Genomic DNA, 26463 nt, shown 5'->3' on the forward strand with positions numbered 1-26463 from the left:
ATGAAACATGAAAGAAGAAAGAAATAAACCCACAAAATATAGTTATATCATAAGTCAATTTTATTAAGTTTTATTACATTCAGCATTACATAGCCACTGTTTACTGACCAGGAAAATCATACTTAGATGATCCAGATTCGCAAATAACTCATCTTTACGCTGGGAAGTAGAATCCTTTGCTACCACTGATGTCTGGTCTGAATCGTAGCTGGAAAATGAATCAGAATCCTCATTCCCCGACTTGTCGTCAGTGACAGTATCAGAACAAGATGCAAACCTCCACAGATGAGGTTCTGGTATCCAGAGAAAGGTGTTCATGAAACTGGGTCAACTGAAAGATGAATTCCAGCAGTGGATTGCTGGATCAAATGCATCCACATCAGCAGAATACAAATGAATAGTTAACACCATTATCCTGGTCTTAATCCTGTTTCTATACTAGAAGCAAATTCTGTAACCCAACTATTTTTTAAAAAAATCAGTTTCATTGATAGTGTCGTGTTCCTTTTCAATAGTTCTACTTTCCAAGACAGTGTTGTCTTTTTAGCTTTTGGTGCCTTTGAGGAAAACCGGTACAAATACCTCCACATGTTAATGCTGGGAATCCGAAAGTAGCATGTGTTATCTGATATTGAAAAAATGTACAACAGGTTTTAACTTAAGTTACACGTTTCGATTGACCACATGCAAATTATTTATGTTTTCATCTCAACCAGATTCACTAGTGGTCATAAGAAACAAGTCATCATTATTTAATACTTCATTTGGTTTCTATTATTTCCATAAATATCATAGATTATACAATTTATAAATTGCATTTACTAGATACACCAATCCCTCAACAGCTCGCTCCCTGATAACTTGCGAACCAGAAAATACCACAAAACTGATCCCTGTTTATTGAACTAATAAAGTTAAAAATCATGCAAATCCTACGAGCTTAAGATCTGGCGGCCCCGGCCTTATGTCAGGTGAACTTGTTTCAGTTTATCAATCTAACACTGTTATAAATGTTATTGTGTATTTAATCTAATTAAACAACCTTAAAATATCTGGCTCATTCATAACTGTGATCAAAAATTGCAAGGCAACCAAGTGAAATGAATAATTTGTAAAATAAAGAGCTTGGTTTCACATATGGACCATTGTGGGCAAACGAGTCAGAGAATTCCTGAACTGGCACTTAGAAACATGCTCAACGACGATAATAAGTTTCACTATTACTTCCAATTAAACCACATCATTATTGAACTGACTGATAATAGAAAATGTGAGTTTTGACATAGACAGCTGTCTCACGAAATAATTGTTGCTAGTTTTTGAAAAAAAAAAGGAATCTTGTTTAGTGGTGTATCAACAGTTAGTCTAGTTCCCTGCTACATTGGCTCCCTACTTGACACTATACTATTAAACACCACTCCAGACTAATCAACAAAACAAGCAGTGACGTAGTACACAGATATTTTCATGTACACATGATGGTTGTTGAAACCAGTTCGATCAATGTTAACGTTCTTTCACATGCTGGACATCTTGAAAATAAATGTACTTTATACAGAATCACAAACAACTTCGTTAGAAAAAGCACATTTTTAACAATTATTATCAATGTGATTGTAAAACAAGTATTTAGTCATTAAACAGACCAGTTCCATACCATCCCAGTCCCATGGTTTTCTTGATGTCTAGTGGATATTTTGGAGGTCCTTCGATATCTTGCACCCTCGCTTATAGTGCAGTCTATGTTTGTGGACCCGGTTGTGCACAAGTTATCAAAAGGGGGAGGTGTGTATCTAAAAATTGAACTGGCCAGATTGACTGGCTCGTTTTTTTGCCCTTGTTAAACATCAAAATAGCCTGCATCAGACCATCATGCTGGTGGCAATTTTGCATGATGCCTGATGGCCATCTGAGAATCTTGTTGTTGCTCTTCCTCCTGAATGGAAAGTCATATCAGCATGAGATTTTCACCGGAAGACTTTGCATGTTAACTATATAGTCCTAAATGAAACCTGTACCACCCAGACACCCAGCCACTACATTCACCTGAATGGATGGTCATATTACCAGGGGGAATTTAGTAAAAGACTGCGGTTGACATCTCTTTAGTCCTAAATTAAAAAGGTGCTGATCTGACATCCAATATGGCCACCAGAGCAGTCAACTAGAAAATCTTGTTACTGCTACTCCTGCTAAACAGAAAGTCATATGAGTATGGAGATTTCATCAAAAGACTTCTTATGGTGTCTAGTTGGTGTTAAATAGTAATGTGCTGCTCTGATATCCAATACGGTCACCACTGTTGTCATCTTGAAAATCTTACTGCTACTCCTATAGATGGAAAGTCAAAACATCGCGTTTTAACTACAAGACTTCTTGTGATGTCCAGTTGGTACTAAACAAAAGGCAGCCATCTTGAAAATATTGATTTTACTCCTCCAGAAGGGAAAGTCATATCGACATAGGTTTTTCAAAAGGAGACTGATATCTAGGTGTTCCTATGGTTGTCACAATGAACATATTGAAAATCTTGTCACTAATTCTCCTGAAAGAATGGTCATATTAACATTGGGTTTTCACCAAAAGTCATCTAATGGTGTTTAGTTTGTACTAAAGAAAAAATAGTACCAATCTTACATCATTTATGGCTGTCACACTGGCAAATGTGAAAATCTGATCGCACAAGAATATGAGATGATGTCAACAATCAGCACTTAATATGAAGAAGAAAAAAAAAAGAATCATATCTTGAATTACTGGGAATCAAAAAAATTAACAGTATAGCATCATTTTCCTCGATGGAATCTTGTTATTGAATTTGGCTACATTGTGTTGAAAATCTGTATTAGACTCACTCCCTTTGATGTCTCATCTATTATAGGTTTTTGACACAGCACAGACGTGTACACTCGCAAAGAAACACAATTAAGCACAAATCACTCAATAAGCTCTTAATGCTCATGTATTCATATAAAACCTGTCATAATATTGTTAAATGAAACATAATTATATTGTTTAGGTCTTGGATTATTTCAATTATACATCTTCAAGTGGAAAAGATATAGGACTTAGCTCAAAACTAATGCTGAAGGTATTATGTATTTTCTGTACATTCTGAGACAGCAAGAGCATTCATGCCTGTGTCTTGCTTGACCACATCTGATATCAATTATATTTACACTTAAAACATTTACTATTTGTGCTTGAATAGTGTGAATGCACTTTATTATAATGTGCCATTACCCATGTGCATATTGAGGCAGACAGTAGCATTTTATCATAAATTTCATCTGTAATCAATAAAAAAGTTAGATACTTGTGGTTAATTGTGGTATCATTTTTTGGATGGTTAACAATAATACTATGTCAAACCTACGCGACACACACACAACAGTTTGCTCTTATTGCTTTTTACAATACACCACCATTTTGAAGGTTATATCATGCAGACATCTCTTTGTTTGAGGTTTGGAGTCAAAAGCCTTAACTACTCAGCCACAAAAGAAAAACTCAACAGCTAATTACTTTTTTCTCTCTTCATCGAGTGACAATGGTGGAATGCCTATCACCAGCAGAGTGCCCTGTTCTCTGTCTAAAGGTGCACCCAGGACCAATGGCAAGGTTTGAGCTCTCTTATTTCGACTCTGAAAAACAAACAGGAATAATGTGGCAAGGGTATTAATGAAATGGGAACTCTATTCTGGTAATTCCCTCTCCATAGATATGGCAGAGGCTGGACATGACATAACATGACATAAGATGATGGGACTGAAAGACAAGGGCAACACTATATTCACTAGAGTTTCATGTGTTGTGGGTTTAATGCCATTTTCCAGCACATGAAAGGCTATACATATCAGCCAGCACATCAGTCGGAGGAAGGACAAACTGACCCACAGGAAGCTATTGACAAGCCTTTTCACATGCCAATATTGGCTTTCTCAAGGACTGAACCCACGAAGATAGAAATGAGATGTCAGTGATCGGTAAAGGCAACACATGGTTGGAACAAGACATGTATATTTAATTTCTGTTGTGTTCTTCACCTTGGTCCATGGCTGAAGGTAGAGTCTGGGCCTATCTGACTTTTGTCGTGTTCAAGATATTTACTAAAAATTGAGTTTAAGGCATAACCTTATTTACATGTTTGGTATGTTCTGGAAGCAAATTTGTTGACAATATTTGGAAAACAAATTTTTAAGTAAATTATTTTTCTCTGAGAATACATACCCAATAACATTACACTATGAAAATTACCCTGCTACCGTGTGAATCCAGGCCTACTGACCGATGAAATCGTTTTTCTGTCATTGACAAGGGCAATAACTCTTGCCATTACCTGCCTTTGGCACTGCCAGGCATCACAAGTTTTTAGATGAGCAAGATACTAACGAGGATGCTCACATGGCAGGATGGTTGGGAGGGTTTTTAAGTAATATGATTGGGTAAGTGTTCTCTGAGAAACATAATTACTTAAAAAAAAATTTCTCCTTCAAATACATTCCCCAACCACATTATGTTTGGAGAATAAGTAATAGAAGGAGGGGATGCTGAGCTTTTATCCTCTACCTTGGGTATCCTTCTACTCTGAAATAGCTGGATTCCCAGACCTGCCAACCCTGACAAGTCTGTCTCAGTAAGGCAGCTGATTTTTTTCCGTAAGTTTGACCAGTTTTCAGTAAGGTGTAACAAAATATCATACACTGCTATTATAAAGCTGGAAAACATAATTAAAAGTTCGGCATTCGGAACGTGCAGTGACGATAAACATTATGTTCAACTGAAAAGTTTGTAAAGTACGCATAGATTTTATTTCCAACTAGTACAGTGCACAAATTTTAGTTCCAAACCCTATGCAGCTCAATCATTTGTTGCTGTCTCTCAACTTGGATGTAATTCCTGGAAATTCTTTTTCCATTTCACATGACGATGGCAATCATATTTCCCGCTACACTAAAATTAGCATGTAATGTCCAATAAACATAATTGTGTCTCTTCCAGCTTTTATTCACAAGAATCTGAATAGTTCTTTTTATTTGTGGACGAAAAGAGTAATCCGAGCAGAGAAAGAGTAATCCACTTATAACATAATAAAATTCAATGAGCATATGTACCGAATTATTTATTTACCCCTCTGGTCTTTTAACATCAATTACTGCTTCAAGTTTTCATATATAGCACTTAGAGCTTTAAAAAGCAACACTCTCATGTTGCTAATTCAAGGTTTCTTTGTTTTACCACCATAACCAATATTAAAATCCTTTACACAACTCCTGCAATGGACATGAAGCTGCCCTAGAATGGAACACTGTATTGTGTAATTCATGTATTCATCTCTGAATTGGTTTTTCGTCTTTTTTTTAAATCCATCTGTGAAATTATTTGAAAAACATTTTTGCTCTAACACACGCATCGACTAGAATAAATCTGACTTAACTTTTAGCGCCAAATACGTAAAGACTGGTTCTGTACCAGATATGAATTAGAACAAAGAATCTGTGAGCAAAGAATACAAATTAGAAAACCAGTCTGTTCTCTCCTAACCAAGCCATACAGCTGCTATAAACAGAAACCGAGGTCAAACGTTTAAGTAGAAACCAGCATGTTTCTTGCAAATAGGGCAGCTTCTATAAATAGAAGATAATACTGTCAGGAAAGTGCATGAAAGTCTACGGACAAGTGTACTCCTATGTCGTAGTTATGTAGAAACCGTCTTTACTAGAATACATTCTGAAAGATTAATGGGATGTTAATAAAAATGAGAAAACAAATGATTAATTCTTTAGAGAGAGGGATATGCCAAAAACACTTAATCTGAATACATTTATGCGTAAGGCGTAATTTAGTGAAAAAAAGCGCAATGATTATGCCAAAAGCGTAATGGTTGGCATGCATGAAAATGTAAGCCAAAAACTAGCTGGCTGGGCCGTCTTCTCAAAAGGTCTCCCATGCTGAATGGTAGGTGTCGGCTGTATGGCTGGATGGCTGGTAACTTTGCAGTGGTAAAAGAAGGTGGATCCAATTGATCCAATGCAAACCCAATGTGCCCTGACTTACATGCCTGAAGGCCATGCTTGTATATGCGGGGTTACTTAGGCTAACTGGGCTGCCTAAAATTGGGGAATACTCCCCAATGAGTCGGTATTGCCAACAACAAACTGTAAGTTGTCTTCCTTAATTTATTACATCTTTTCTTTCCTTCAATGCTGAATAGACTAATGCTTTGAATGTGCATTTCATGCATTTAGCAAATATTTCTCCTGAAAAGACACAAGAAAAGAAAGCAAAGCATAGCTTAGCACATCAGTATGTGACTAACTAGCTACAAGCATAGATTAGCAAATCAGTATGTGACTAAATAGGTAATACAGTAGCCCAGACTTCCTCTGACCACATATTACAGATGCTGCTTATCACAGATGATGTATACTTAGTATAAACAAAACAAGAGTTATGGTAGACATCCATGATTGGAGGTTGTATTTATAGTGTTTAACTGACAGTCTGCTGAAACAACACAAAAACTGAAAGCCAATGATAAATTAGTAATTCATCAAGTAACTTGCTAATATAAACATTTTCCCCGTTACTAACAAAGGAATAAAAAAAGTCAGTGTTGCATTCAAAACTTAAAGACTATAATGGCATTTATACATTTCAAGCATTTAGTTAACTGTTCTACTGAAACTACACAAGAGGGGGGATAACAAGGCATAAATTAGCAATGCAGCATGTACAAAGAGAGCAAGCAAAAAAAAAAAAACATCGAAGTCAAGCTCACTTGCAGAAGTCAATGATGGGATGTGGTCATAAAAGAACAAAGTCCCTAAAGGTGATCAAGTCACTAAAATCTGACAGAAATTGTAAATAAGAATGTATACAACCTGCAGGAGAATGATTAATCCACATAACAGATCCAAAGGGAACTTTGGACGAATAATTTTTTTTTAAAAAATGGCTTGGATTGTTGGAGGATAAACTGTATGATGTTATCCAGTACAGCAGCAAATCTAAAGCCTAGTGATACCTGGTGATGCCAAGGGGAAGTAATAGGCAAAAGTTATTGCCCTTTGTCTATTGAAATAGAGAAGGATGGTTTTCGTCTTTTAGTTGGACTGGATTCGCAAGGTAGCAGGCTAATATTCCTAACATCATGTGATTGGGGAATATATTCGAAGGAGAAAATACTATTGCAGCATATGTCAAGTAGGGATTTATATGATGAAGTTTTGTAAACAAATTGTTCATTCCTGTTTAATACCAGTCTTTTGGAGTCGATGATCAGAGCTTATAGTTGTGTTGCGTTATAATTTGAGAGGAATTATAAAAATTTATTCATTGGAATTACAGGAATTACAAAGTGCTCATTGACTTTTGGGCTATAACACTACTTAGAGATTACTGAGGAGTCATCCAATCACAATGTGGATTATATCATGGTAATATATCAAGACATTCAAGACTAACGGAATTGATCTGGAACATTCTTTACTTGTGATAGAACATTTAGGATTATTTGGAAGTTATTTCACAATGCTGTGTCTTTGGAATTTTCACTTTGTATTCCAGGGAAATAAATTATATGCTGATTTTACCAAACATGTTGGTATTGCTTCTCTCTGATATGAAGTTTAAGACCATACAGTCATAGGACATGATATGATGGGACTGACAACGGCAACATTTGATTCCCCACTCCATAGATATGGCAGGAATTGGACAGGACATGACGAGACTGACAGACAATTGTGACACTTGATTCCCCACTCTACAGATGGAACAGCCCGGATATAAAACTTGACATGATGGGACTCACAAAGGCAACATTTTATTGCCCACTCCACAGATATGACAGGGACTGGACATGACATGACATGATGGGACTGACAAGACAAAGGCAACATTTTATTGCCCACTCTGCAGATATGAGAGGGACTGGACATGACATGACAAGTGAATTTTCAACCCCTTGAATTTTATCATGCAGATATGACAGGGACTCAACATGACATGACATGACATGATGGGACTGACAGACAAAGGTAGCAGTTTATTCTGCACTCCATATACATGGCAGGTGCTGGATCTTATATGACATGATGAAACCAACAGACAAAAGCAACATTTTATTCCCCATTCCAGAGATATGGCGGAGAAATTAAATCTGGAATAATTAAATTCTTCTTAGACTTTTTGTCTGTTCTTCCCATTCGTTATCCATTTATTTCGATTTGGAAGGCTGTTTTCCAGAACTTGTTATTGTCAATCTTTTAACACAATTTGTTATTACACGTTAGGACCAGACTGCTCTTCTTATAAGCAGTTCTTAGTACACGTCTTGAAGAATAAGAGTAAAGCACTTTTATAAGCTTGATAAAAAAAATTAAAGACAAACTTCTGGTAGAAAGTACTGACTTTTGATGAATAAAGTCAGCAATATGTTTGACTCAAAATCCTTTACATTATAGAATTCACTCTACTTGTGGAAAATTTCACTCACCATTTAGAGCTGGACAAGTGAATTTTCAACCCCCTGAATTCTATCATGCAGATTTAATCCTTGCACTCCACATCTATTTAAAGCATCTACTTACCACAGAACAGTGTGCTTCCAGGGTGAACCTAGCTAACCTCATCAAACACTGAGGATGTGCAAAGAACTTGACATCTGGTGTTCCCTGCAACAGCAAGAAATAAAATAACAAGGAGCAAACCACAACATGAAAATCACAACATACTGTTGCCACTCATCATAGATGAAGGTTGTAAAATTTCTGACAGTATGTCACTGGCTTTGCAAAGAAAATTATGGAAAAATAAGGCCGTGTAAATAAGAATATATTCCCGTTTTACTATAAAAGTTGGGGTGTGTGGAAATTTACTTGCTCAACAATAACTTCTAGCTGTCAGGATCAGCTGGGTATAGAAATTATTGTCCTTGATTTATTAGAATACCATAATTTTTGGTGACAATGCTGACCTGGTGTACTGAGGGCTGTTCCTGTAAAACATACCTGGAACCCAGGGAAGGCACTTTTAAAGTGGGGCACTCACCGATAGATAAAATTTAGAATTTTCTTGATTTTAATGTGAACTATGTGATATCAAAGTACCCTGGCATATATTTTTTTTTTTAACTGCCTTCCCTGGGTACCATGTATGTTTCAATGGAACAGCCTTGACAACTAAAGCCAAATTATTAATTTTTTATAGAAAAAAGAACATCTTGACTATAGTACTAGTCATGCTACAAATGGGCCTCAACAATCTCTTACCTGGGCCTAAGACGTAATAGTTTCTCAGTTATAGGTCTTAGTTAGGCAAGCTAATTTATGTTTGGTAGAACAGTTAGAAGAAACTGATTTATTTATGAATGCATCTGAAATGCAGTGCATTAATAAAAGTTGATAATTAAAATATAATAAATACATATACATATTCTTGTTTTATTGACTGGCCTGTGTTAATTAACATAGCTGATTGCTCCCACTGTATTGCTGTACCAAATACAATTTCACAAAGGGAGACATGTGCAGATTTGCTTGTGGGGATTTTATATATTAGATGTTAGTCACAATACATTTTTCATTAAGTCACAGACCAGTGTTCAAAGTGCAGTAATTCACATGACCCTAGCTATTATTACAATCAAGCAGAAAATGATTATAGATATCTTCATGCAGACCCAGGGACTAAAATCAAGTCAAGTGGCAAGTGATTATAAATGTCTTCATGCAGCCCTGGGACTAAAATCAAGTGGCAAGTGATTATAGATGTCTTCATGCAGCCCTGGGCCAAAAAATCAAATGGCAAGTGTTATAGCTGTCTTCATGCAGCCCTGGGACTAAAATCAAGTGGCAAGAGAATTTAGATCTCTTCATGCAGCCCTGGGACTAAAATCAAGTGGCAAGTGATTATAGAAGTCTTCATGCAGCCTCATGCATAAGACCTGTTTGCATATACAGACACCATCATGCAGCCTTGAACATAACAGCAAGTGGCAAGTAGTTTATAATGTCTTCATGCAGCCTCAGGCGCAACAGCAGTTCCCGTATTGATTAGTTTTTATAAATCCAAAACAGATTCACTCAATTTATGTCATCCCTATCTGATGCAAATTAACTGGTTCTTTGAGACTTTTAAAAAGAAATTATAAGTATATTTAATTTTGTTTAAGTCTTGGGAACTATCCAATGTTCCCTAAACAGTACAAGCCTGAATCAGACAAGAGTAAAAATGTAGACTGACCACTTTTGGCACATATGCCTTACACACTAAGCAACAAACAAGCATATGTGTATTTCCAGTTGGCTACCCATCCGTTTTTTGTTGCCAACCCTAACACTTTTCTTTCCTGGAGTAAAAACAAAACAAAAAGTGCTAAGAATGTTATATATGCTAATTATTACAATATATAATGTTTTTAAACACACACCCCACAACCTAATTGAGCTGTTTAGGTCAGGACCTGGAGTGCTTAGCTCATTATATATATATATATATATATATATATATATATATATATATATATATATATATATATATATATATATATATATATATATACTACCAAACTACCTACCCTAATTTTAAAAACAGTGCAGTTGTTTTTTGGCCTTACTCTCATAGAAAAAAGATGATATGGATCGATATCAAATGGTTACAGTATATGGATCATTATATCAAATGATTCAGGGCTGCTCTTTCACATGTAGAAACTGAGCTGTCCAATAATCCTGGACACTAGTGATTACATTTCAGAGGCTAATTTTATATAGCAAGACGATGGGGAATATTGGGCCTGTATAACGTCAAACAATCAGCTATCTATGAATAACCTCATTTATCTGAACTCTAATGACATGTCAGAAATTCTGGATAATCTGGAATATGGGCGAGTTGGTTTGCATTGGTCAGTGTTTTGATTTGGCTTAAATTTTAAAAATCAGTGATCAGTTCATCAGAACTGATTAAAAATCAATTTTATTTGGTTGGAGTATTATTTTTTTAAAGTCTGATAGAAAATGTGATTTCACATACTTTATATGTTTGTCTTAGTTACCTATACCTATCACCAGGTTATCATACAAAAGCTCCAGATGTGTGGAACTGATGATCAATGATGAATTTAAATACACGTCTAAAATTGGACTAGCATTGATCAAATGAACATATGAGGTTGCCATGTATTAGAAACATTAAAATTTCAGGTGTAAAAGCAAAATATTCCAAACAAAACTGTAATATTTATTTATTTATAGTGGCCCCATCTTATACAGCCACTCATTCTACACAGGGAAAGTGGACTTATAACACAAGTGGACTTTCCAAAAGGGAACAAATTTTTTTGTGAGAAGTATATGTAATGTACATAGTAAGAAAGCTACATACTTCAATGCATTTAATACCTTCATTTAATATCTTTGTTTAAAGTAACATTAAAGTAACATTATAAACGTTCTTCTTGTTATAATAATAGACTTATTTCAACTGAATATACATTAATAGTTCTTAGTCTTGATGTAAGCGCAATATGCGAGTGGGTACTGTTGTCATGCACTTTGAAAAACCATTCAAAAACATCATTTAAATCTTGGTACATACATAATTTTCTTTCTGTTGGCTCTATTTTCCCAATGTTGCTGGTATAATCTCCTGATCAGTTAATCAAGTCTTTCCTACATAAAATTGTTCGCCAAGTCCCATTCTCCCCATCCGTCAATGTCAGTGAGTAGAATAACTGACTTTGTTCTAAAGTAATATGTCTCCATTTACGTGATGACATGATAATGCTTGGTAATGATTTATTTGGATGTTGCCAGATATATGCAATTTAATTATGCAGACGAAACTTTTGTAGAGTGGATGAAATGCCTTCTTCGTAAAGGAAGCGATAGATGTATTGTCACACAATTTTTCTGGTCTTTGTCTGGTACCCTGTTTTGTTCAAGGTTAATTTCTCTGTGTGTGTTAATCCACAGAATCTATATTTAGCCTATGCTGACCATGTTACAATCTTGACAATTTTGTCCGGTTATAATCATCAAAAGAGAACTCAACAGATTTGTGAAGCCACAAATTCTTTTGCAACATTGTTGAACCCATTTCCTGTAAACATCGGCTTTTATAGATAATGATTAATCCTAGTGTTACATGTACTTTAGCCAACACATCTTTCAATAACAGAAACCTGACATCGGGAGACAAGTATCGGTCGTAGAGATACTCTGATCACTTACCTTACGATATGAAATAATTATTGGTTCTGGACACATTTAAAATATAAAGTGTCTGTGTGTGAGAGCAACATTTGACATTTTTGTACTAATATGCTGGCTGCTGGCTGTGTCAGAGGGGTGGCCATTCTTGAGGGGTACTTTTGAACACAAACATGTCAGTGTCAAGGGATTCTGGCCGTAAGAAGCTGGTGGCTGCTGGTCAGGGGGGCCGTTCAAGAAGATGGGGACCACTGTATTTATTTATTTGATTATTAAAAATGATAATTCAATTCTTGGTCATTTTGCATTACAGACTAATCATTCATTGTTCTAAATACTATATAATTTTAAAATAACACAGACCTTGATTGGCTGTCACATAATGCACTGGCAGATCAGGGCCTATGTTGTTGTTCTACTGATTATTCATAAAAAACTGCATAGATCCAGACCTTCAAGCACGTTATGCAATAGGAGATCTGGATCTGTGCATTAAGTTGTGAGATCTGAGTGTATGTGAGTATATACATTATTCATAATACCGTTAATACTTAGATGAAACTTCCCTGTATTGGGTCAGCCATAAGCTGGCATTTCTGTGCAGACTGTCATATATTTTAGCCAAAGTAACCATTTAGATGTAAAAATATAAAAAACCTCTCTCAAATGACTAGCATATCTGATTCAAACAGTGGCCAGTTTAGGTATATTTCAGTGTATTAGAAATGTTTGTGGGACATGGAACTGGTTTTAATTAACTGAAAAATCAGATAAATCAAGATTCACATAATGGAGATTCTACAATCCTCACATTCATCATCTCTTTGTCCTGAAGGTCAAGAAAAAGAAATAAAAATCCACTAAGTAAATACCTATCAAATATCCCCAAGTCCAAAAGTAGTATTCCAACAAAGCCCATAATCATATGTGACAAACTCATCATTATCATTGTGCATACCAATTTTATGAAGATATTTCAAACGGTTCAGAAGATATAAACTGTCTAGTGTGACACAGAGATGGACGGATACAATTTTGCGGGTTTAAAATGGGAATAGCTCTTGTAATGTTAATCAGACACATCTCATTCTTTAACAAGAGACTCTGTTTAGTCACAGTTCAAAAGCATACAAATATTTCAAAGAAATATTTCAAATGGTTTGGAAGATATGAACTTCCAGTGTGAGGGAGAGATCGATGGATACACTTTTTACAAATATGGATAACTTTTAAATTTCTGATCAGACAATCCATTCATCGACAAGACATTACTTAGTCATGATACAAGAGCGTACAAAGTTTCATGATGATACCTCAGACAGATTGAGAGACATGAAGTATGTAAACAATTTTCAACATGGGAAGAGAACTAAAAGTATTAATCTGACAAAGAAGAAAGTTATACCAACTTTCTAGAAGACATATCTGATGGTTAAGATGATATTAACGGGGAAAAAATATGATGGAAAGATAAACGGACAAATGTAACAAAATTCGAAATTCTTACAATGGACTGGCTCATGTTGTTTTTACAGGACACAAAGTCTAGTCATGATAAAAAGGCATACCAGATTTCATGATTATATCTTAAAGGGTTCAAAAGATGTTAAGGAAACTAAAGTTTGACTTATGGACAAAGTGACTCCATAATATACCAAACTATATCAAATAAATTGCTGTGGATATTTGAAAAAAAAAAGAAAAGAAAAATAACAAAGGACACAAAATTTTCTTTAAAGCATATGAAGCAAAATGTTCCTCATAATACTAAAATTATTAAATAATAATACTGAATGAATTTAATATTTTGAGCAACAAGAAAAGAGCCAAACTTTTGGTATCCGTTAATCGTACCAGAAATAAATAATTCACAGATAACTGTTACCTGTTGCCAAGTTCCATAAAAAAAGTTCTCTGTAACTATTTACACTTACACTTTGATAACCACAACAAGTAAAAGCCATATAAAAGATCTCATTTAAATATTAGGAATTCATCTATTTTTCTGGACATAAATTAGTTGGGGGGTGGTTGTGAGTGAAACAAATTACATTTTCACCTGTACTTAAATTCACTGATCGAGGAAGAGGTTAAAATGTTTATGCAAAAGATCATTGATTGTTGGATCTATCTGTGTTTAATAGTGACAACAAAAGCCATGAAAAATGGTACCCCAAGCAAATGAGTAAAATTCACAGTATCAAATACTTCAGCGGTCTTGCAATTCAAGTCAAAACTAATTACCTCTTGTATGAAGGCATACAGGAAGGGTCTTGTAATTCAAGTCTAAACTAATTACCTCTTGTATGAAGGCATACAGGAAGGGTCCAGCTGATATGACTTGATGCATGTCAAGAAAGGTCTGTACTTGCTTAATAATAGCTTGTAACTGTTTCCTGGCCATTTCTATTCCTTTCTCCTTAGCATTCACATTGGATCTAAATATAAATACATGTATTACTCTAAACTATTTGCAGTTTCATATAATGAAAATAATTGAAGCCCAAATGGTTAAACTGTGAAAAGAAAGACTATTTTAGAGCTGTATCTATTTCAACAAACAAAAACATTTATCCAGGAAAAAGAGTCTAAGAGAATAATAGAATACATCATATGTACTTATGTGGGATTTCCCTAATCATATGCACTTATGTGGGTTTTCCCTATCCCTCACCAATACATATAAGCAATAATTGCTATATTCCTCATTTCTGAGTAACACCTGTTTGATACAATTTTTACAATCATATGAATACCCCATGTCCTCTCCCATATCCACTGTCAGAAAAAGGGGAAAATAGTACAAGCAAGATTGGTTAATATACATATCTTCTGATAATGACCATCATATGTGTTTCACAACAATCTCATACAAGAGTAATTGTATCTGCATTCTGTTTTATATCACATCCTGCCTTAAGTCTTACAAAAATCACAGAAATGTATCTTTATATGAAATCCATGTTTCATAGTGATCTGTAAAAAAAACTGCAAGTTGTGTTCACAAGATTGTCTTATTCTGCACTAAGCAGCAAGACAAAATGGGCAATAACTCTATTAAAAAGTTGTATGGGCAATAACTCTATGTAAAAATTGTAAGAGCAGTAACTTGACAATGTGTACATCATTAAATAATGGCCATAACATATACAAAACTTCATGGCAATCCAATGAAACCAGCTGCACCCACATGATTCTACAATACACTGCATCCAGCTCAAAGTCTACTGCAGCAATTGCATTCTAACACAATAGCTGGAACAGTGTGATTTGTCAGTATGCAGAAATTCTTCCAGAATATTTCTTATGAGGTGGAGGGTCTCCACACCTATGTCCAGAAGGGTGAATTCTGGGTAGAGGAGGAAGGAACAATATCAAATGACTGCTGTGAAACTTGGAATAGTTCAGGTTAAGTTTCAGGGCAAATGGGAGCAGTCATTTTGATTACTGTCTGACTCGGATAGTGCACAGTTTCCATAACTATTACATGGTAATGAAATTTCGGCCTCAGTACCAGTATATGAAACATTCTCCCCACTGTGCATGATACTTATGCAAACAACTTCACGTTATACAGGTCCTTCTCTCAGCTCTACATAATAACTGTAGAGCTTAACCTATACCCTTCAAGGAAACAATTTAATCAGAATCCCTCAAATCACACAAACTGCAGGTAATATGTATGTCTTTTTAAAAATAGTCTGTAATTCTCAATCATTTTTGTTAGAAACCTGCAATCTCGCATCCTGGTTGCATCTCTGGATACATCAAAACTGGTGGACTAGATTTATTTATAAGGTTTTGTCATATGCAGACTGAGAGGGCAGTAACTGGCAGGGAGAGTAATTTGTTAAGTGCAAAATTTGATGATGATCCACTGAAAACAAGCTGTATTCACAAGATTCTGTTATACACTACATTAAGCTTCAAGTAAAATGGCAATCACTCTTACAAATATAATTGGAGCACAATGATTTGTCCGTATGCACAACTGCAATGATCATAACATTTCCCCAGGTGCGAGACTAGATGCATTCATGAAATTCTGTCATACACCGCATTCAGCTGCAGTCGAAAAGGCATTAACTCTTTTGTTGATATGCACATCTTTCCACATGATGAAAATAATATTTACTAAGTTAATACATAACAAGGTCATTGAAGTGCACAAGATGATCCTTGAAGCCAGTTCCATCATCTTTTGCTAATGTTACACATTATAAATTATTTTTGATTTCCCTCCATTGATATGATAGCATCATCAATCACAAATGAAGAGACCCAAGCACCACTTGCTTTAAAATCCACATTTTAGATCTTTTGCATAAACACAGATTTCATTAATGGTCTATAGATCTACAAGTTCCACTGAATAAGAATTCACTTATTAATCGCAGTGTCCAATTCTTCTCCACGTGTAACAGGCCTTCCAATACATGGCAATTCTCCTAATTTGGTTGTCTGTTGTAAAAAAAATTGAAACTTCATCCAGGTGCATATTGACAATTAATTAAATGCCTTACTACTGCTCTCATTCAATGTTGTTTTGCAAAGTCAAAGACTTCCAGCTTCTTCTTCACCATAAAAGTTGGTACCTTCATTATCTGCATCGCGAATTAGCTGTTATTCTAAATTCCCATTATGATCTGGGTCAGCCTAAAGGTCAACCTTGGGTTTTTCTCGCAGTGATTTACACTTCTTCCTCCCCATCATCTCTGGGTTGTTTGTTGACCAACAGGTCTGTTGGGTTTTGATTAAAAGAAGGTACTGCCTGAAGAAGAGGCATTCCCTCCCATCTGCTAATGATTACACCAAAAGCGTAATGGTTAGTATGAACGCTACCCGACTCAAAATGTAACTGAAGCTTTACCTAGCACAAGACATAAAAACCGTTCAGATCTACTTAACTCTAATCTTAAGGTTAATAAACTGAACACTTTAATAATAATAATAATAATAATAATAATAATAATAATAAGACGACATGATTTTCGTCTTCCATATAAAAAGCTGAAAAAATTGTAAGGTGGGGTTTCAGGGTCCTTCCCCAACGGGGTCTCGAGGGGCAACTTACCATATATAGGTGTTTAATGTAATTAAATGATGCTTACACAAAGAATGGAGTCCAACCAGGGCCCATGATATGGGTCAGTTCAAGGTCAGGTCAGTGGACACACACACTAAATTGGATTAGCAATCAGCCAATCAGAAACAAGGGTCTGCTGCGCTGAGGTAGCTGACACCAGTCATTCACTTTACAAGCGATCAGCATTGAGAGTAGTCTGTTTTGTTTTGTATTCCATTCTGAGTTGTTTACTTTCGAACTTGACTGTCTGCCAGGACTCATTTATAGCCTATACTGGATATATGTTGATATAGTTTGGAATTTCGATGCGTGACGCTAGCATTTGGATTCATCTGATTTACAACATTTTACGTCGTGTAGCACGGTCGGCTTCACAACCCATGTGTTCTGCTGGACAATTGCCGACTTCAAAAATTGTTTTGTTTTGTGGATAGGACCCCATTGTTCTGAGGGCAGTTGCTGATTTTTGTATATCACGGATAAATCGTCTTCTCGTGGGTACCGCGGCCGTAGAGCGGCAAAAAACAGACAACACTGGGATGCTCAGGAACCAAGAAATTGGTCTGTGGGAAAACTAATAAAAAAGATACGTGAAATTAACATTATTGTGCAGGCTTCATTAAAGAAGGCTCAAATTGTACAGATATATGAGTAAAATTTCAAGTTGATTCAAGATGGCGGCCAAATACGAGCCATTAGGCCCCTGGATTCGGACTCCCCTGGAAGGGAGGGTTTGCAGCAGCTCATGATGACTTTCATCCAATCGACCAGCATCGAGAACCAGTCAACGTAGTGCGCAGCCGCGAGCAATAAGAATACCTTGTTCTACATCCCCGGTAGGTGGTGCTCCTAGCACCGGAGGGAATAATCAACAACCACAACAAGATGGTTCTCTTAGCACCAGAGGAATTAATCAACCACAACAACAAATACACCAGTGTCATGTGAAAGATATCATTCTACTGGAGGCAGTATCATCTCTCCAAGCAGCAGATTTGTCTGACCATGGCATGCCTATCTCTACACTTCCGTATATTGACCCCGTCAGCATACAACTGCGAAAGGAGATCATCGCAGGTAAATACATAAACTTATCATTACTTCTCATGCCAAATGAATTTGAAGAGCAGACAACCATTCAGTCGGGTCAGTGGGGCACGAAGTTGGTGGGAAAGATTCCGGTTCAAAATGCAAATTTAACACAGGTCTGCGATCATAGGCTGTCCAAGAACTTGTCTATTAGTGAGTTTATACTGGCATTTAGTTGATGCAAGGCAATTATGTGTGATGCCTTCCCATCCAGAACTCAAGAATTACATCTCTATCAAAAAGAAATTATGAAAATGCATACACTAACAAAAGGAACCCCAGCTTTCTACGAATATCACAAAGAATTTGCACGCAAAGCAGCCATTTACTGCAACTCCATGAATATAAAAGTAGATTGGAGTTGAATTGACCCCAGGCTCCAAACATATGTCTTATCTGCTTACAAGGTTGTTCCATGTCAGCATTGCCGGAGTTTTCCTCATGATTCAGATTTCTGTCACCTTGCTCCGCAGACAGCAATTAGTCAACCAAGACAAGGCCCTTCAATGAACAGACAGATTCCAATAGATAGACAAGGTCGGAGAAGGATATTACACTTAGGGAAAGAAATATGTAATAATTTCAATGGCACAAATGGATGTTTCCGAGCAAACTGTAGTAATGCACACGTGTGCTTCACTTGCAAAAAAACTCATTCACAGCTCAAGTGCGACCTGATGGCTAAGCAGGTACTGTCACCTACAAAACCTCAATGACTAAGTCAGGAGATAGCGATCACGTTTCAGGCAACCACACCGATCAACATCACTAGATTGCAAGAAGAATTGCAACACCATCCGGATCAAGAATTTGTGAATTATCTTATAAATGGTCTCTGCTATGGTTTTCATACAGGAATTTCGCATCAGCCTACTTCTTCATTCGATTGTAAAAATTTGGTATCAGCGACATCACAACCCGATGTAGTTGACGTATTACTTGAGTACGAGCTCTCCAAGAATTACCTCATAGGCTCTTTTGAAAGTCCACCATTTCTTGTATTCCGGATTAGCCCCCTGGACATAGTACAAAGCAAATATTCTGGCAAGTACAGACTTATAGTAGATCTGTCGGCACCGCACAGTTCACATGAGCATGAAAGTATCAATGCTTTAATCAGCAAAGAGGATTTTTCACTCTCCTACGTAAAAATAGATGATGCTATTCACATTCTGGCGCAGTTAGGAATGGGTGCTATTATGTGTAGGACTGATATTACTGATGCATTCAAGCTAATTCCCATACTCCCAACATTGTGGCCTCTATATGGTGTCCAGCAGAGGAAACAATATTATTTCTACACTAAGTTAGTGTTTGGTACTAGAAGTAGTCCTAAGATTTTCGATACACTATCCAGAGCAATTGCGTGGATAGCTCAACATAATTATGGTATCACACATTTTTTGCATTTACTGGATGATTTTTCTGTCCATTGATGAGCCTGGTTTTCCAGCTGAAAGAACAATGGCTTTAATCACATTGATTTCCAATAGGTTATCTATTCCAATTGCTTCCCACAAGACTTTAGGACCGTCACCAGTCATGGAATACTTAGGTATAATTCTGGACTCTGAAAAAATGGAATCTAGATTGCCACAAGATAAGCTGAGCAGATTAGCTGCACTGCTTAAAACTTTCCAGCAAAGGAAATCTTGTTCGAAGAGGGAATTGCTGAGTCTGTTGGGCCATTTACATTATGCATGTCGAGTGATCGTCCCAGGTCGGTCTTTCACATCCTATCTAATATCCTTGTCAACAACCACCACCGAATTGAATCATCATGTAAAAATAAATAGCAAATGTAGACTGGATCTAAAGATTTGGGTGATTTTATGGCTCAATGGAATGGAGTTTCTTTTTTCTTGTATTCTAATATTACGGTTGCTACAGAATTTGAGCTCTTTACTGATGCAGCATCAACTCTTGGATTTGGCAGTTTTTTCCAAGGCAGATGGTTCCAAGGATCGTGGCCAGATAATTTAGATGTATTAGGCACAGACAAGTTGTCAATGGCACTGCTGGAAATTTACCCCATTGTAGTTGCAGCCCATATATGGGGCCATATGTGGCGGAGGAAATGAATTTTGTTCCATTGTGACAACATCAGTACAGTCGAGATAATTATGAAGCGTCGATCTAAGTCTCTTATGATAATGAAATTGCTCAGGCATTTAACTTGGATATCAGCACAATACTGCTGTGAAATTCTAGCTGAATATGTCCCAGGGAAAGATAACCTCATTGCAGATGCTCTCTCTCGTTTTCTGATGGAAAAATTCTGGCATCTGGCTCCAACTGCAGAAACAACTCCTCATCGATGCCCAGTCTTGGATGAACTGATATTCTACTAAACAAAGCTGTGGACAGGTTACTACATGCAGCACATAGCCCACGGACGCAAGCGGTCTATTTGACGGGTTGGAAAACATTCAGTCATTTTTTGGTCATGTTGGGTCGCTGGGATCATAGGAGTCATCAACCTTCAGGACCAATTGATGAGGATGCCCTTGTTGCTTTTGCGGCATATTGCTTCAAGAGCATTGGTGTTCGATATGCATCTATCAAGCTGTATCTATGTGGTGTGAAGTATTTCTGTGTAAAACGTGGCATACAGCACCCCCTTGATGGCCAGTCATATTCGTGCTGTCCAAGATTGCAAATGGTATTGCGGGGTGTGAAGAAATTGCAGAATAATGCACCTAACTCAAGGTTACCCATTACCTTCGATATATTGGCGCGCATGTGCACCTTGCTTCAAAAAGGTTTCTTTAGTCGCTGGGTGGATGGTATGTTGCTTGCTGCATCTTCACTAGCTTTCTTTGCCTTCTTACGTTGTGGTGAATTTACGGTGACGTCAGCTATGGATATGGAGTACTTGCATATTAGTGACTTTACTATTGCTGCAGATAATTCTAATGGGATTTTAACGTTGAGAGCGTCAAAGGCTGATACATTCCGGTATGGTGTGCAGATCAGACTTTTTGCAGTACATAACTGTACATGCCCCTTACGGGCTATGCGCGAGTAACTAGCACTCCGCAGCAGGATGGGTTGTCTTAGACCTTCGGACCCGCTATTTACTACAGATGGTATTAATCCACTTTCTAGATCAGTGTTTTTGGAGAAGCTACGTTTGCTCCTGCACGTACTAGGCTATCCACAAGGCAAATTCAACAGGCCGCCACTACAGCAGCAAATGCTGGGATTGAGGACCACCTTGTTAAAATGCTAGGCCGTTGGACTTCAGATTCTTATTTACATTATATCAGGACCTCGAATGATGCCATTCTGCAAGCACAGCAGGCCATGTGTGGATCAACCCATTCATAGATTACGTAATGCCATAGGAGCATTTTCAATTAAGCCTTTCTCTCGGAGAAGTGCATCTGATGGATGTATGTGTGTTCTAAAATAGACTAGTTCGTGTGTCAGTGTATTCTTTCAGAGGTGATCATTCAGATTCTTTACATGGAGTTATTCTGGGAAGGGAATAAGCAGATTCTGTGTATTGTTCTAAGTGTTTAATTGTGCGTGTTCTTTTCTTCAGTTTTCTACGTAGTGTGATCATCAGATTCAGTCATTGGTGAGGTGTGTTTCGCACCAGTAGTGTGTTTACTGTGTTCTGTGGAGCAGGATCATCAGATTCATGGCCGTTGGGTGGTGTTAAGCATTGTGTTTACTAATGTTCGTTGGTGTATCTAGGTGGTTTCTAATTTAATCAGTTTACTGCATGTGCACTGCAAGCGGTTATATGCATCTGACTTAATTATTGAACTACTTGAACTGTATACGTGTCTGCAGAGTAGATTTTGTGGCAGTTTGTGGAAACTTTACTTTATTATACATCAGCCCCCAATGGGGAACAAGCCAGGAACATTGCAGTGCTGAATGTTTATTTGTTAGGTTGTCTTAGTTTCGTCATATATGACTTGCCTACAGATTCTTGCATCACAGACTCAATTACAACTCCACTCTAGATATAATGTGACTTTAGTCTTGGTATCACCATAAAATGGTGTGCAGGCATGGACCCCGGAATAGTCATACCTTGGCACGTGTTCTTGTAGTAGTATCCATTTATGATGATTCACTGCTGTATAATTCTTAGTATGGCAATCGTTCATTTCATATACATGATTGCTTATATTGTGATTTTCATGCTTATTTTAACAGAACTGTGGGTACTTCTTGTCCATATCTATCCATTCCTTGGGGCTCACTGCTGCATACTACTGCGGTTCCATTACTTGACATGCAGCGTCGTTTGGGCATTCTGTCCCCAATCCACTCGATTTACAGACATAAGTTGTGGCGACTCTGCCTCAATACAGCGGCAATTCTGCCTTAACAGTTATGTCAGTCAGTCATACTGGCGAGTCCGCCTCAAAACATCAGTAATTCTGCCTGGACATCAGTCATACTGGCAATTCTGCCTCATAGATAGGGCAGGTTGGCCATTTGGCCCTGTCATCAGTCAGACTGGCGATTCCGCCTCATAGTTACTGCATCCTTCTCTACCAACTTACCACTACTAACCTCATGCAGCGGAGGGTGAGACCCAAAGAATGCCAAAGATGTATAATATGTACTGTTTTATAATGCTAAATAGTTGATTAAAGAGTTGACACTACCTCTATATTAGTTCTTTGTATGCTTAATATCATATATGCAGTTCACCTATCTGTCAATCCAGCTAGAGGTGCATATGGTCCACCTGTCCACCATTCCATTTATTTTATAGTGTAAATACTTGTTTAAAAGTCAAATGCACTACCTGATACTTTGTAGAATAACCCAACTTTCCAGATTTATGTTTATCTACAAGATTTCCAACATGTTTATGTGTGTGTGTGTGTGTGTGTGTGTGTGTGTATTACAAAGTCATACAAAAAAATAGTTTATACAAACCTGTCTAATACATCAATAGCAAGTAAGAAACTGTCAGTGCCTGTTTTCCCATTTTCCTGAAAAAGACATTAATCATGCTGAGAACCAAAAAAACCCTGTTTACTGAATGTATGACATGTGTAGTACTGAATTAATAATTACATTTTAGAACACTGTATATTAATCATTTGGTTACTGATATAACAGTTACATTATCATGTTCTCCTCCAATACATGTATATGTCAAAGTAAATAAAACAAAATAAATATTGTTTGGAGGCATACCTGTTTATCCAGTTTGATATCTCTGTATATTAAGACATCTGTCAGTTGTTTGTCATACTTACACTGATAAAAAAGTCTCTTGGTGTCAGTTTTGAAGTTCCTCATACAATGATAACTGGTCCATCTAAGTCAGTTGTGAAGTGCCTCATACACTAATAACTGGTCCATCAATGTCAGTTGTGAAGTGCCTCATAGACTGATAACTGGCCCATCTAAGTCAGTTGTGAAGTGCCTCATAAACTGATAATTGGTCCATCGATGTCAGCTGTGAAATGCCTCATACACTAATAATTGGTCCATAGATGTCAGTTTTGAAGTGCCTCATACAATGATAACTGGTCTATTGATGCCAGTTTTAAAGTGCCTCATAGATTGATAACTGGTCGATCAGTGTCAGTTTTGAAGTGCCTTATACATTGATAACTGGAATATCAGTGTCAGTTTTGAAGTGCCTCATACACTAATAATTGGTCCATTGATGTCAGTTTTGAAGTGCCTCATACACTGATACTGGTCTGTTGGTGTCAGTTTTGGAAGTGCCTAATGAAGCATTTATGTATTTCCAATGTTGCTCTTCATATGTTCAGCTGAAATGCCCACCACCTTTCTATAGCATTAAAAGCAACCAAAATGAGCATACATTGGTCAACGCATGGACACAGTTTATGGTGTAGACCCATATCTTAATTTCTATTAAGTTTACCAGTAACTCATTTGTTGATATGAGTGATCACAAAATGACAGGTTTCAAATGTGGTCTTATTCACAATTATGCAGATGCTCAAACTCATCACATCTAAGTATAATCAAGTGCTTCAGTGATAGAATGGAAGAAACATAACAGACAAGACATGGGCATGTTGCAAAGATGCATAAAATGACTTAGCCCATAGACCTGATACCTTAAAACATACCGTATTTATGTATATATTTGGACACAATAAAATAATTAACTTTTCTCTGTCCCAGAATTTATAGTGAAACTTCTTTTCACCTATACTTCATGTTGCAATAAAACTGATACACACAATGCTTATTTGATAAAAAAATGAAAGAAACTTACCTTGTATTGTTATAATTTATTCCTTTTTTTCCATGAGCATTAAAAAAAAAAAATACATCCATGAACTCCATACATGTAGCATATGCATCCTTACTGTATCAGATAACACAGGCCTCATTGTTTACTGATGTGAATATAGAGAAATGTATCGTGTTTGGTTGTACTTAAAGGTTTGAACATGCTATCAGAATGAAAACTGGATCCAACAAATTTGAAATGAGAGAAAAGGAGGAAAATATCAACCCAATGCTTGAAGGCAACTGCCATTCACATATGATATGGTGCAACTTGCAAAATAACTAAGATTGTACTATATCCAGGTTAACTATACGATAGTATCACTCAAATAAAAATCATTATTTGAAAATACATTCACTGAGTGCAAATTTTCACTGAGCATGGGTTACAAAAATTATCATTAAAGCAAGTTATTGCTGTGTATACTATTTACCATGTAAACATCAATGCCTGTATTAATAATGATTAGAAATGACATGCAGATAGAAGCCTGGGAGGTGAATAAACACAACTGGCAGTGAGGAATAAACTCTGTTTGAACTTCATGACAGGATGTCAAATACAAAGATTATTTTATTACAAAGCAAGCCAACCACAGAAGCCAAATTGGATTTTATTAAGTGTGCTGATTTTTTTAAAATACAAAAGTGGCCAATATAGGGATGCCAACATTGGTTCCTTTTACAGGTCTTCACAAGAATTTTGAATAAAAATTGAAACAATATAAGTTTTTAAAAAAACACAATCTAGTGCTTTGTGTACAATCTAGCATCTCCCAGAAGATTTGAAGGAGAAAAAAAAAAAAACATTCCATGAATTTGTGAAGGCCAAAAGAGAAGATGATTTTGCTGTCAATATGATCATTAACAAAGATGCAACTCCACCGTACTTTGATCTCATTCCTGGATGGACTGTCGATAAGAAAGGGGTTAAAAGTGTGAGAATTCACACAACTGGTGCAGATTTTTTACTTTGGTCCTTGCTGTTTCCATTTCAGGAGATGTGTTGCCTCCAATGAGCATTCTCCATTGCTTCTAAATGTAGTTGAAAAGTTAAAAACATTGTCAAATATGAATATTACTACACAGTTAAGCTTTTACCAAAGTATTGAGAGTAACTACAGATCAGATACAATCTATAAACATCACTCACGATTCCCCTGAACGATGTTAACAGTCAGTAGAGATTAAATCAGTCTGCTGCTGAAGTCCTAAGTGTGATGACAAAAGCTTCAGGTTAACTTTCTTTATTGTTCGTGTATGTAATTGAAAAGTTAAAAACATTGTCAAATAGTGAAAACCTTATATTGATATGACCATCCATTCAGTAGGTGTGGTGATAAGCTTTTCAAGATGGCCACTAGACCATGGGATGAATGTGTACATACAGTTTCATAGCAATCCTCCAAGTAGTTAAGGTGGAATAACAATAACAGACCTCTGTGACAGACAACAGATGTCAGACCATCCAATAAGATCTTCTGGTGTTTATGACCAGTAGAGCTAAACATGAAATCAAAGCAATAAACAACAATGTCTGAAGAATAAGGATACAAACCGATATAATTTTTATAAATGAAACAGATTTTCTGCAATACAATTGGCATAAACGGTCATGTGATACTAATCTGGAATTTGTTACACATCGATAAATTCTGGGACTACTTTCGGTTTGTGTAATGTTTGCAATATAAATAAACATTGCAGACACGTCATTGTGAAACAATTTTTTCATCTTTTACATTTTTTATTCAGCAAATATAAATAAATTATAACTTTTTTTTTATACTTTTTCAAATATTCTTTGATTCAAATGCA

The 26463-nt window shown here is 36.5% G+C and overlaps 1 protein-coding gene across 1 annotated transcript in view; it reads right to left on the bottom strand.

The window, feature by feature from the left end:
- The window catches only part of LOC149779733 (cell division control protein 45 homolog), a 115129-nt gene that overhangs the window by 16825 nt on the left and 71841 nt on the right, over positions 1-26463 (bottom strand). The window contains exons 13-16 of the mRNA XM_089940593.1: positions 23302-23357; positions 14518-14656; positions 8595-8678; positions 3526-3644 (exon numbers count right to left, since the gene is read on the bottom strand). Of these exons, the coding sequence (XP_089796719.1) occupies positions 3526-3644; positions 8595-8678; positions 14518-14656; positions 23302-23357 (398 nt within the window). The remainder of the gene's footprint in view (positions 1-3525; positions 3645-8594; positions 8679-14517; positions 14657-23301; positions 23358-26463) is intronic.

Source organism: Sinohyriopsis cumingii, chromosome 17 (genome assembly GCF_028554795.1).
Source record: "Sinohyriopsis cumingii isolate HCF-2022 chromosome 17, ASM2855479v2, whole genome shotgun sequence".
NCBI lineage: Eukaryota > Metazoa > Mollusca > Bivalvia > Unionida > Unionidae > Sinohyriopsis > Sinohyriopsis cumingii.